The sequence below is a fragment of the Macrotis lagotis genome, chromosome 5 (genome assembly GCF_037893015.1).
Source record: "Macrotis lagotis isolate mMagLag1 chromosome 5, bilby.v1.9.chrom.fasta, whole genome shotgun sequence".
Lineage (NCBI taxonomy): Eukaryota > Metazoa > Chordata > Mammalia > Peramelemorphia > Peramelidae > Macrotis > Macrotis lagotis.
In genome coordinates, this window is record NC_133662.1 from 75,141,256 (window position 1) to 75,154,682 (window position 13,427).

Sequence of the window (13,427 nt, forward strand, 5' to 3'; positions counted from 1 at the left end):
CTTAATGGAAATGTACTAAGTCTGGTCATAAGCCAAAATGGAAGAAAACAGTCAGAAAAGAAATCTTGAAGAGTGAGAAGTTGGGCCTAAAAGTAAAAGAGATGAATTATAAGATGAAAGGTAATTAAGGACAGAGAGAGAGAGAGAGAGAGAGAGAGAGAAGGTTTATGAAAAATCAGACCCTTTAAAAAAAGGTACGGTGTAGCTTATAAAAAAAGACAGAAGCACAGGAACTCAACTTCAAAGTAATTTTCTTTTCAGTTTCCTATCATTTCCCTACCAGGGATCTCCGGCATTCTTTCAAGTCTTGAGGACTCAAAGCCATCTTGGAGGCCAGTCCATCTTTTGGCAGAACAAGGTGGGAGCTAAACCTAGGTCAAGATGTTGCAGACTGTTCCTGTGTGAGTATAGCACAATTCTTCAAATACAATAAGAACATAATAAATGCATGTTAAATTACATGGGACTATACCAGTTTTAGGAACACCAGGCCATCTTTGAATTCAGAATTCAGTTTCAAAAAGAGTTCATGTATAGTTGCTTCAATATTCCAACAAAGAGTAGGCAATAGATGAACTGTGAGGCAAGATTATATATAATTTTAAAAGGGAACAGCTCACTGTTGGAGCCAGATACCGAAGGTATACAGAATAGCTTTTGAGTCAGAGGACCTAGCTTTGATTCCTCTGCTCTATATTTTAGTATCTTTGTAGGGAATGGGAACCTTTGATTTCATTAGTATAGGGAAATACTGATGAAAAAAAACTCCTCTGCCACTGAAAAGTTACACTTGGAGTTAGCCTGGAACATTTCATGGTTAAGGGACTTGCAAGGCAAGCCAGTATTTGTCAGAGACAGTACTCAAACCTGGATTTTCTTGACTTTGAGGTTGGTTCCCTTTCATCATTTTTCCTGCTTTACCTTGAGCAAACCACTTAGTCTTTTGGGACTTTAATTTCCTTATAAATAAAATTCAGGGATTAGAACAGCTCATTTTAAAGTTCCCACTGAGTCTAAATGCTTATGATTCTATGACCTGTCCCAAGGATTAAGCAAACTGAATTTCAGCAACTCACTTAACCTGTCATACCAGAGTTTTGCAGAGGACTTTTCAGTTGCTTGATGTTTTCTCACCTATAAAATCAGAGTTTTATAAAATGTATGGCCTCTAAGACACATTTCATATCTAAAATTGTGATACACTTTTTCTTTCTTTTGATTTGAGATTTCTGGAAGTAAAATTTCACAGAAACCTCCCTATTCTTTATACTTAGTATTGAATGTGTTTTTTGTCCATTTTTTTAGGTTGGTTTTTTTTTTACAAGGCAATGAGGTTAAGTGGTTTGCCCAAGGCCACACAGCTAGGTAATTATTAAGTGTCTGAGGCCAGATTTGAACCCAAGTACTCCTGATTACAGGGCCGGTACTCTATCCACTGGCCACCTAGCTGCCCCTGTCCTTCATTCTAGAAGACCTTAACATCAGTTGATGCCATGACAAGTCCATGAATTGGCTTTGAGTGAGGGCGAGCTGTGCTAAGTTACCAACCTCACTTTCTCCTCCAGAGCCATCTGGGTCCAGTAGCTAGATATGGATCAGGACAACTGGAGATGGTTAACCCTGGATATGAAGCCATCAGGATTAATCTATTTTATCTATCAGAGATAGTTTGGTGAAGTAGATAGTGTTGACCTCCGACCTCTATTCAAGTTTCTGATAGATTACCTTTGTGACCCTGTGCAATTCAATTCAGTAAACATTTATTAAGGACCTATTATGTCTGTGTCACTATGCTAAGCAAGCCCTGGGGACACAGAAAGAGGCATAAGATAGTCCCTGCCATCAAGAAATTTAGAACTTAATGGCAGGAGACAACATGCAAGCAAATATATACAAAACAAGCTATATCCTGGATAAATATGAAATAAAAGAGGGGAAAGCACTGGAATTAAGAGGAGTTAGAGATAGTTGCCTGTAGAGAAGGTAGGATTTTTATAAAGCAAGAAAGTCATTTAACTTCTCATTGCTGTAGGTCTAGGACAAAGATGTCAAAAAGGAAGTCAGGTGCCATAAGCGACCCACAACACTCCCAAAAGGGGCTTAAACCTGATTAAAGTATAACTGAGAAAATACATGATAAAATATGTATTTTTATGTAAATATAAAATACATAATATAGACAACTAGATAGCTCAATAGAGCCCTGGACCTGGAATCAAGAAGACCTGAGTTCAAATTCAAATTCAGACATTTATTAGTAATGTGTTAGTTATATGATCCTGGGCAACTCACTTAACCTCTGGTTGCCTTAATTTACTGGAAAAGTAAATAGCAAACCACTCCAGTATCTTTACCAATAAAACTCTATTGGCAATATTGATATGCTATGGTCCACAGGATTGCAAAGAGTTGGATATGGCTAAACAACAACAACAACATAATATATAAAACAATGTTATTTTGTGGTTTTCTAATTCAGTTTTTGAGTGACAGGGATCTTTATATATATAGTCTGGTGGCCCACATTTCAGTTGACAGTATTGGTCTAGTCAATTCCTTTTCCCTCAGATTTACAGCAAGTGCAAATCTGTATTGGTGGAATTTTCCTGAGCTTCCTATTCTGATGAACTCACAGATCTAGTCCCTATCATGTTATGTCCAGATATACCATAGTATTTGCTACATTGTCCATGAATGTACAAATTATAATATAGTCAAGAAAAATCTCAAAGTAATTGAACAGAATTTTACATTCTTTACATTTCTTTCTTATTACCCTGTTTCCCTTTAAGTCAGAGAGAAGTCTCCAGAGCAAGGTAGCATAGAAAGACCTGGGCTATATTCCTAGTTTTCTCATTAGTATCTTTATGACCAAAAAACCAAGTGAAGAGATTATGTCCAAAAGGAGGTGATATTCAAATTCTTAGATGTGGTAGAGAAATCAAGAAGAATGAGTACTTTTTTAGTTTACTTTTTTTATTGGATTTTAAGTTCTGAATGAACTCCCTCCTTCCCCACCTTACTCTAGAGAAGGTCAACAATGCACACATATTTAAATATATGTAATCCTACACTATGCATACTTCTATTTATCACTTCCTTCTTTGGAGGTAGATTTCTTCATAAATCCTTTATATTTGATCCGAATATTTATAATACTCAGGATAACCTGGGTTCATTCACAGTTGTTCTATAAACAATATTGCTGTTGCTGTATATAATGTTCTCCTCTTGGTTCTGTTTATTTGACTCTATTTCATGCCAAGACTTTCCATGTCTTTTTTCCTTAAAATCAACCAGCTCATCACTTCTTATAACACAGTATTCTATCACAATCATATACTACAACTTATTCAACCATTCCCCAATTTATGGACATCCCCTCAATTTCTTTGTCACCATAAAGAAAGCTGCTATGAATATTTCAGAACATATAGGTTCTTTCCTTTTCTCCCTGATCACCTTGGAAAACAGACTTAGAAGTTTGCTAAATCAAAGGGTTTTCAGTTTTATAACTCTTTGAGTATAATTCCAGATTGTTCTCCAAAGTGGTTGAATGAGTTCACAATTCTACCAACAGTGTATTAGTGTTCTAAATTTTCCACATCCTTCCAACATTTGTCATTTTCCACTTTGATTATTTTAGCCAATCTGTCAGATTTTTAAAATTTGCATTTCTCTAATCAATAATGATTTAGAGCATTTTTTTCTTAGGATTACATATAGTTTTGATTTCTTCATGGAAAAATTGCCTGTTCATATCTTTTGACAATCAGTTGGGGGAATGACTCACAGTCTTATAAATTTGATACAATTCTCTTTGCATCAAAGAAATGAGTCCTTTTTCTGTGAAACCTGTCTATAAAGATTTTTCCCCTAATTTTCTTATTTCCTTCTAATTTTGGCTACACTGATTTTATTTGTACAAAACCTTTTTTTAATATAATGAAATCAGAATTATCTATTTCACATCTCAAACTGTTCTCTATCATTTATTCATAAATTCTCCTCCTATCTATAAACCTGATAGGTAATGTGTTCTTATGGTTTTCTTGTAATGGTTCCCTTTATTTCTAGTTCTTGTATCCATTTTGATCTTATCTTGTTAAAATACTGGTCTACACCAAATTTCTGCCAGACTATTTTCCATTTTTCCCCAACAATGTTTTATCAAATAGTGAATTCTTATTCCCAATTTAATCTTTGCTTTTCAAACACAAATTTATTTAATCAGTTAGTATTGCATGTCAACTCTGTTCCACTGGTCCACCATTTGATTTCTTAGTGAGTACTAGATAGTTTTGATAATTATTACCTTAAAATATAGTTTGAGATCTAGTACCACTAAACCTCCTTCATTTATATTTTTTTTATTATTTAAGAAGGATGAATATTGAAAGATCATGAGTTTGTCAATTAAGAAGTTACTGGGAACCACTGAGAGAACAGTTTGGTATAACACAGTAGTAGAGATTGAACACCAATCCCAAGAAAAACCAGGAGTGCTGCTTATAGACATCAAGCCTTCTTGTACTTAAGGCCCCCTTAGTACTTGAGTAAATGAAACCCCACCTGGTACTAGATTTAGGTTACTAAGTTAGTAGAAGAATACTAGGTTAATAATAGGGTGAAATATAAATACTACGTTTTTCCTTATGTTTTTGGCTTTACTTAATAAAAATGTAAGAATTCCAATTATGGCTTTATATCACATTTCAATCTGTAACAAATAGTATTATAACACATGTTAACAAAAGCTGGTTGAAGTCCTTATGGCTCTGCAAGACCACTGGCTGACTGTTAAGGTCATTAGTATGTCATCTCAGATCAGTGAAATTGCTGTGGAAATTTGCCATGGTGAGTCACTGGACTCATTCCTGTTAAGTTTAGGAGATTTGTGTGGCTGACAACCTGTCAGTTTTCTATTGTTCTTAACTTAATTTTCTTCTGGGAAAATATCAAGCCCTTTCTTTTTAATTCAGAATTTATTCAACAGTATATGCTTTCATCCTTAGTTTTGAATAGTTCAAACCATATATTAATATTGTTTCATATATATTATGCTATTAGTCAGTTGTGTCCAATTCTTTGTGAGCCTGCAGAATATAGCATACCAATCCTACCCAAGGTGGTTTTCTTGGCAAATATACTGGAGTGGCTTGCTATTTCCTTTTCCTATTGATTAAGGCAAACAGAGGTTAAGTGAGTTGCTCAGGGTCACATAACTAATCATAGTAATATATGATCATGAACAGTTATGAACATCCCTTCCTTCATCCTTATCATTCTTTTATTCAATTTTTACTTTTAAAAATACAGAGTAATATGAGTATGAGACTTTGCTTTTTTTTGTTTTTCTAGTTGAAATGCTTCATAGAAACTTAAAAAAAAAGGGCATTACTTAACTGATATTCTATCAATAATTTTCTCAGGTGTTTTAGTAGGCTAAAAAGTAGGGAAAGTGGCATCAAAGAGATACGTAATGGCTTTTTTTTATGCTGTGTCCTTGCCAGAGTGAAATTCTATTAAAGACAACAAGAATTCTTTTCATCTGAAAAAATATAGGAAGGGTAGAAAAGGGAGTGGAGTAGTGATCATTACCGTAGCATCAGGACTCTAGTTTATAAAGCTGGTTTTAGCATTAACACCGACTTTATAGAGTATCTCTGTTTTTAAAAGTAAAAATTGAATAAAAGAATGACATTTAGAAAGCTACAGAAACTCACTGTGCCATACTTTGTAAAAGAGTAATAATATTAATACATACCTACATGCTAGTTATTAACAGAGGACAGTATTTCTAAAGTACTTTATTAATCTCATTTGAACTTCATAAAACCTTGGTATTACTAGTCTTTATTGATTAATATTCTTTGTTTTGCAAATGAGGAAATTGAAATTTAAAGTAAGTGACTTGCATGTGGTAGGCAGGTAAAGATAATAAGTGTAAGAAGTGGAATTCTAACCCAAGTCTCTTAATTATTAATGCCAACACTCTTTCCACTATCCTTGCTTTAAGGACACAGGTAATAAATATAAAAGTACTTTGGAAACAATATAGTGCTAAACAAATGTAAGACATTTTTTATTCATGCCAGATGTATGATTGTTAGTATTAGGGGAAAAATCTAAACATTAAATTTTCTCCTTACGTTTCTAATTTTGTTTTTGGCTCCACCTTATATAAATATGACTCACAATAACAAGGCATCTGATATAAGGACCTCACCTTACCAAAATAAAACAAGGATATTTATTTTATTCTGATTTCCTTTTATAGTGTCTGCTTTTAAATCGTATTCCATGAATCCTCTTCCAATCTTTCTTTGTACTACACAAAATGGTGTTTTATAGAAAGCCTATTATAGCAATCCTAAAGATGTTTAATAATATAATTCCTCATGATCAAGCACCACCTTTCATTGAAGAAACTTATAATTTTCTATCTACAATTGAAACCCCATACTTACTAGACTTATTCTTATAAATTAGCTGAAGTACATAATAATTAAAATGAATTTGTCCTAGAAAAAATGTTGAGCAAGAGTAGACCTGAAAGCACCAACATGTATTGCTATTTAATAGAATCAGATTATACCATTTCTTTGTATAACATAGATATGAATATTTTGCAGGTCCAATCATGTTCCCTGAATCATAACTACAAGTGGTAAGAGCCTAAATAATATAAAATATAAAATTTTTGCTTTCATACCATTAGCCTATAAAGTCGGTGTTAATGCTAAAACCAGCTTTATAAACTAGAGTCCTGATGCTACGGTAATGATCACTACTCCACTCCCTTTCTACCCTTCCTATATTTTTTCAGGTGAAAAGAATTCTTGTTGTCTTTAATAGAATTTTACTCTGGCAAGGACACAGCATAAAAAAAAGCTATTACGTATCTCTTTGATGCCACTTTCCTTACTTTTTAGCCTACTAAAACACCTGAGAAAATTATTGATAGAATATCAATTAAGTAACATCCTTTTTTTAAAAGATCCTATGAAGCATTTCAACTAGAAAGACAAAAAGAAAGCAAAGCTCCAGAAATCATCCCTTTTGTTTCAGTTTCTCTTATAAGAGACTTCAATTTTACAGTTACTATGGATAATCCTCTCTGATGTTCCCTTCTGGCGCTGCTTCATGTCAGAGAGGTAACTAACCTTAGATTCTCAAGAGCTAATGGAGTGGCAACTTTGGCAGGGAGTGTGGGCTATGGTACAAATCCACTTGTTTCTGAAGACCAGCCTACTTCCATCTGAAGGGGTTGGTTTATCAAGGGGTGAATGTTTTTGTTCGCAAAAACTTAGATAGGTTGTCTGTTAAAACAGAGAGAGATTGGAATCTCTGTAGGTGGAGGGAGTGCCTCGCATTAATGAAACCATGGTTCCTTGAAGTGTGAAAATAAGTACTTGTAAAAAAGGCTTCTGATGTTAACAATGAATATGACTCCAAAGCTAGCTTTGAAGACTTGAACTTGTAGCTGTTTGCTGTGAAAAGCAAAATGCTCTTTTCAAATTCACGCCTAATTTTCCATTCTCAAATGAAAATAAATGCAGCATACAATGAGCTTTTACCACACAATATACTTGATTTTAAGAGATATGTAATGAATGGGTAGTGTTTTATATACAGTGGAGTACTTTGAATAGTTCATATATGATTTTTTATTTACTTAAAGATGATTGCATAAGAGAAATATGACTAGATACAGTATTTTGTATTGTAGATAAGTGATTCCTGGATAAAATACAACTTTATTTTTTTAATTGCCAGCAGCATGAAATGACCTTTTTGCATGATATGACTGTTTTTGAAAAAAATAGAAAGTATTCTGATATCACAGGATTTCTTACAGGCTTAGTTTATTAATCAAATGAGATAATTTTTATAACGTGCTTATTACAGTGCCAGGGCAGCTAGTCCTGAAGTCAGGAGGATTGGAGTTCAAATTTAGCCTCAGATACTTGCTATGTGACCTTGAACAAGTCACTTAATTCTGACTGCTTCCAGCCATCCTGATCCATATCTGGCCACTGGACCCAGATAACTCTGGAGGAGAAAGTGAGGTTAGTGACTTAACCTAGCCCCCCCTCACTCAAATCCAATTCTTTGCTTGTCATGGTATTACCTCCCTGATGTCGTGATCATCTTCAAAAATGAAGGACAAAAACATCATCATCATCATCATCATCATCATCATCATCATCATTATCACTGTGCCTTTAAGTTAATAAATACTATTCTTGGGGCATCTAAATGGTGCAGTGGATAGAGCACCTGCCCTGGAGTCAGGAGGATCTGAGATCAACTCCAGTCTCAGACACTTAATAATGACTTTGGGCAAGTCACTTAACCTTGCAAAAACCAAACCAAAAAATGCTGATTCTTTTACCCCTTATTTTATCATTTCAGCACTCATTATATACTTCAACCACATAATTTTATCAGTCTATCTCAGTGTACCTGAGTCTTTGTTTTAAATGTAATTCTCTACTAAAATAGTCAAATATTCAAATACTAGATTAGGTCATCAGAAATTACAGATGTTACCAGTATGTGTATGTGTGTGTGTGTTTATAAATGATTATATATGTGGTTACTTATATACTACTCTGAACTCAGTTTCTTGATTCTTTTTTGTTTTTGTTTTTGTGGGGCAATGGAGTTGTCACTTGCCTATGGTCATATAGTAGTAAGTATCCATTTAGCTGCCCCCAGTTTCTTGGTGCTATAAAAAAATTAGCAACCATATTTATAATGCTTTTTTCTCCTTCTTCCAGATACCAAATTATTTAGTTGCTGAGGTAAATTTGGTTAAAATTTGCCCAAGTGACAGAAATACAAAATATATGAGGTAACACAACATATGTGTACCAGAATTTGTGTTTACAGTTGTATGTATACTTCAGAATAATCTTCCAGCTCTAGTCTTGTGTCAACAGTGCCATCCTTATCCAGGTCAATTTTGGAATTCTTCTTTTAGAATGGTCAGTTTGAAATACAAATATTCTATTATATTTCCAATTATATTATAGTTATTTCTTTAAAACAACAACCACCACAGAAAATTGAGGTGGCCCAGAATGCCTTTTGACTATTTGCAAACCTCAGGTCCATCCTCAAAGAAGGAGGATTTGGCATCATAGAAGAGAATAGATCCAAAGGATTTATTTTAGACTTTAATAGCAATTCTAAAAGAAGAAATCCCCCAAATATTTTAAGTTATAGCATTTATATAAATTTTGGATGTCATGGACAGATTATTCTTAATTATCAACCTACTAGTAATGAACCTCTTTATTCATAACTAGGCTGCTTCTCAGAAAGCAGATATACTATATCACTAGAACTATATCTCCAGGTCACATCCATGTAAAGTATCAGAGTAGGACATTATAGAGGATAAATTCTGAGATGTTTATTAAATCACATCAGTATTTGTTGATGTGTCACATCAGTGACTTTTCAGTCATTTCTAACTCTTCATGACCCCATTTGGGGATTTCTTGGCAAAGAGATTGGAATGGTTTATCTTTTCCTTCTCCAGCTCATTTTACAGATTAGGAAACTGAATTGGATTAAGTGACTTGCCCAGAATCACACAGCTACTAAGAGTCTGATGTCAAAATCAAATTCAGGTCTTCTGAGTCCAGGTCTGATACCCTATCCATTGTGCCACCTATCTGCCCCCCACACATGTATATAGTCATACCAAATTTTAACTTTTAAAAAGAAAAACTTTTGTAATCCGTTGTAACCAAACTAAAGTATTATAATAATACTACTTTTACTTAGCCCAGCACATAATAGATTCATTACATATATTTATTTATCCATTAGTTTTAATCCATTTTATACTTGGTTCTGAGATTTGTAATTGAACAGTTTGACAAATGCTAAAATATGTCATTACCAGCTGATTTACTTCAAAGTGTTATTCATTACAATTATTTTGTTTCTATTTTCTATTTTCTAATAATTGTTTGAATTTTTTCTTTCAGTTGTCTATTTAAGATGCCCAAGATTACTTTTATTAAATATTAATAATCAGAATCTTCTTAAAAACATAAAATACTTGAAAATAGACTTGACCTAATCCTAACTTTAGCCAACATGAATCATTAGTATGGTTCAGTCAGAGACCAATAGCTTGTAGCCTGTGTAATGAGACTGGCTCACTATACATTGCCTGTGGCATCAGTTCTAGGTCAGACAATCTGAGGCAGTCATAAATATGGAGGGGAACTTGAAGTTGCCTGCTTAACTACATAAAGTAACCTTTTCCTTTTTTAGTGGGACCATACTACTTGAGACTTAAAACAAGAAAACTAATTTCCATTGAAAACATTCCTAATAGCATATAATTGAATTCTGTTTAGTCTAATCTTGGTAATAAATATATTTTAATCTATTCTAATCCATTGAAAATTGGTACCCCCATATGACATGTTCATGGCAATAACTATAGTATTATCCTAACCATTATATCTAATTCCCCAACATTCTTGAGTAGAATGGCTTCATATAATAATAATTGGAAACATATAAAGGGTTCTTTATTGCAGCCATCATTGAACACCATTAAAACTATGTAATAGCTGAGTAGACTTTTATTAGTAAGATGTATTAAACATAGTTTTTTTTAATTTAACTAAGAATTGGGTTGGATAAAACAATTTATAATAATCTCTTAAACTTATTGATTTCCTTCTTTTTATTACAAATGTAATTTCCATTGACAATCTGTCATCACTTCATCACCACACTACAACTTTGACTATAAATACTTCATACTAATAGACAATGAAGCCATTCATGCAATGCAGCCCTGATAATATTCAGATAGAGACAGAAAGAGAAAATTAGTAAAGTTATACAGAAGATTCATTCATGTTTGATAAAGAAAGCTTTAAGTATGTGGCCATACTCTGTCAGACACCTGTGCAGGTCCACCTGCCAATTCCAAAAACACTGTCAGAACATGTATGTATGTATATATATATATATATATATATATATATATATATATATATATATATATGTGTGTGTGTATATATATATATATATATGTGTGTGTGTGTGTGTGTGTGTGTGTGTGTGTGTGTGTGTTCAGAAATCACTTAAGTAAGAACCAGAACTTCAGAAATAAATTTAAAATAGAATGTCATTATTAGGATATCTTCCTGAATTCAGATTTTAATATTCCACCTTAATATTTATGATTACATGTTGGTTGATAAAGGCTTCAATTTCAAAATGATGGCTTGAGTAAATGAATACTTTTCAACCAGATTTTTCTTCAAAACCTTAAAAATCCTCTCAAACCTTAAATTTTCCTTACTCTTAAAATTAAAATGTTTATACTAAAAATTGTTTGCTATAAGCTTTAAGCATACATAATTCAAAAGTTTATGTAATGTGATAAAGTAATGTGATAAAGAAGAAATTAATTGCAAAAATTAACCCCAATTGGTTGATATTTTTAAATGAGACACTTAATTGACAGAATATTCTTTGAAGTATCAATCCACTTCTTAGAAAAAAATTCCTTTACTACCAGCCTATGAAATATATCTAGTGTCCCATTACCTGCAGGATGGTAGGTACCTACAAAAAGGTTGGTAGAAACCAAATTCTAAACTATCATTAGGCCTTATATCTGTGATATCACCAAAAACTTTTCCAAAGTGGGATCTGAGCCTGTTCTAAATTTTTAGTGTCAGACCTCCAGACTATTAGTACTTCTGGAGGGGAGAGAGATAGAGACAGAAAGAGAAAATTAGTGAAGTTATACAGAAGATTCATTCATGTTTAATAAAGAAAGCTTTAAGAATTTACATTGGTCAGAAATAAAAAAATTTGAAGAGAGACTTAGTTTGCCAGCAAAGGAAGGTTGCAACAGAGCCAAACCACTGTCCCTGAAGAAATGTTTGCATTTTTTCATGAACAAACTTTGGGTTGGTAAGGGAGCTTTATGAACATAGCAGAAAGATTGTTCATTTACTTAAGATAATTTAAGTATGTAGTTTTTGGATATTTATAATAATCTATTTTACTACTTATGTTTTGAATTTTTTTTTTATTCTGTGTTCTTCAATTTGTTATTCTCCTTAATAATCTTTGAAAAAAGAAAAGGAAACTACGGGTCTCTCCATGTAGAACTATCTCTCTTCAGATTTTTAATACTCTAATTTAGGTAAGTTTTTTATTAGAGATGGAAAAATATGAGTTTAAGGAAATATCCCAAGCTAATAAGGTCACTACTGTATTTGTAATCCCAACTACAAGTCAAATTATATTGAACTTTTTTCTTTTTACCACTTGGGAATGAGTATGCAGTTTCATTTGGAAAGAATACAAGAAATTTCTAAGGCCATTTGTTCAGTAATATGTCTTCAGTGCAATGGAGAAGAAGCAGCTTCTTTGATGATGATAGATAGTAGTGATTAGGGTTCACCAAGTTTTTCAAGTGTGATGGGAGACTTTTCTCCTTTCAACAGTATAGAAGTCCCTATGTATGAGATTTGTTTTTACTGTTAGCTTCTTTCAAATGTCCAAGGATCTGGAGACCCAAGTTTCCCTTTTATACCAGGCTTGACCATCTTGCTTCAGGTTCCATTAGTTAAAAAAAAGAGATCTTATTGCTTGAGAGGGTAGGGCAGTAAAAACAAGGAATAGAAAATATCTTCTAAACAAAAAAGGAATATCAGAATCTTCTCCAGGTCGAACATGACCTGAATATAGATTAGATTAGATATAACACTAATATTTTAATAGGGTAAATAAGATTATGTATAAAAAAGGTCTTTGACATTAAATTTAGGAATCATCTAATTTAGCAAGAAATTAAATCATTTTAAGTTTTATATACAAGCTTTTATACATGTTCATATATCATATACATTATATTATATATTTTTGATATATATTTTATATATATATATATCATACAGCCATATTGAGGTAAGTTATTCAAGTTTAACTATTACACAGCTTGATACAAATCTCAATCCAGATATATTATATTTCAGTTTTTATACATTATTTATATTTCTTTTTCCATTCTTGCCATTTTCAAAATATGGAATCCTATCTTCTGTTTGTTGACTGAAGATGCAAAATAGGAATGAAACTAATGGAGTATTTATCTGAATTGTTATTACTTATCAACTTATATGTATTATTTATTAATAATAAAAGTAGATTTTCATATTGAAGAACTACATGTGGAAAAAAAGACAAAAAGATCAAGTCAAATTTTAAGTTAAATATGTTGTTCAACTGGTTCCTGAACAAGAAGACAGCAATATGGGTGAAAGAGCATTTAAATCAATTCATTTTTCTCTTCTAGAACTGTAAAACTCTACTCTCTGCTCCACACAATCCCAACCATCATCATCATCTTGAAAAAAATATGATAC

The 13,427-nt window shown here is 32.7% G+C and overlaps 1 protein-coding gene across 2 annotated transcripts in view; it reads left to right on the forward strand.

The window, feature by feature from the left end:
• Positions 1–13,427, forward strand: part of PRSS35 (serine protease 35) — a 121,839-nt gene that overhangs the window by 922 nt on the left and 107,490 nt on the right. For both annotated transcript variants that reach the window (XR_012468480.1, XM_074187086.1), the window contains exon 2: positions 284–401. Coding sequence is in view for 1 of the 2 variants with exons in the window: in XM_074187086.1 (XP_074043187.1) it covers positions 382–401 (20 nt within the window). In the remaining variant the exon portion in view is untranslated. The remainder of the gene's footprint in view (positions 1–283; positions 402–13,427) is intronic.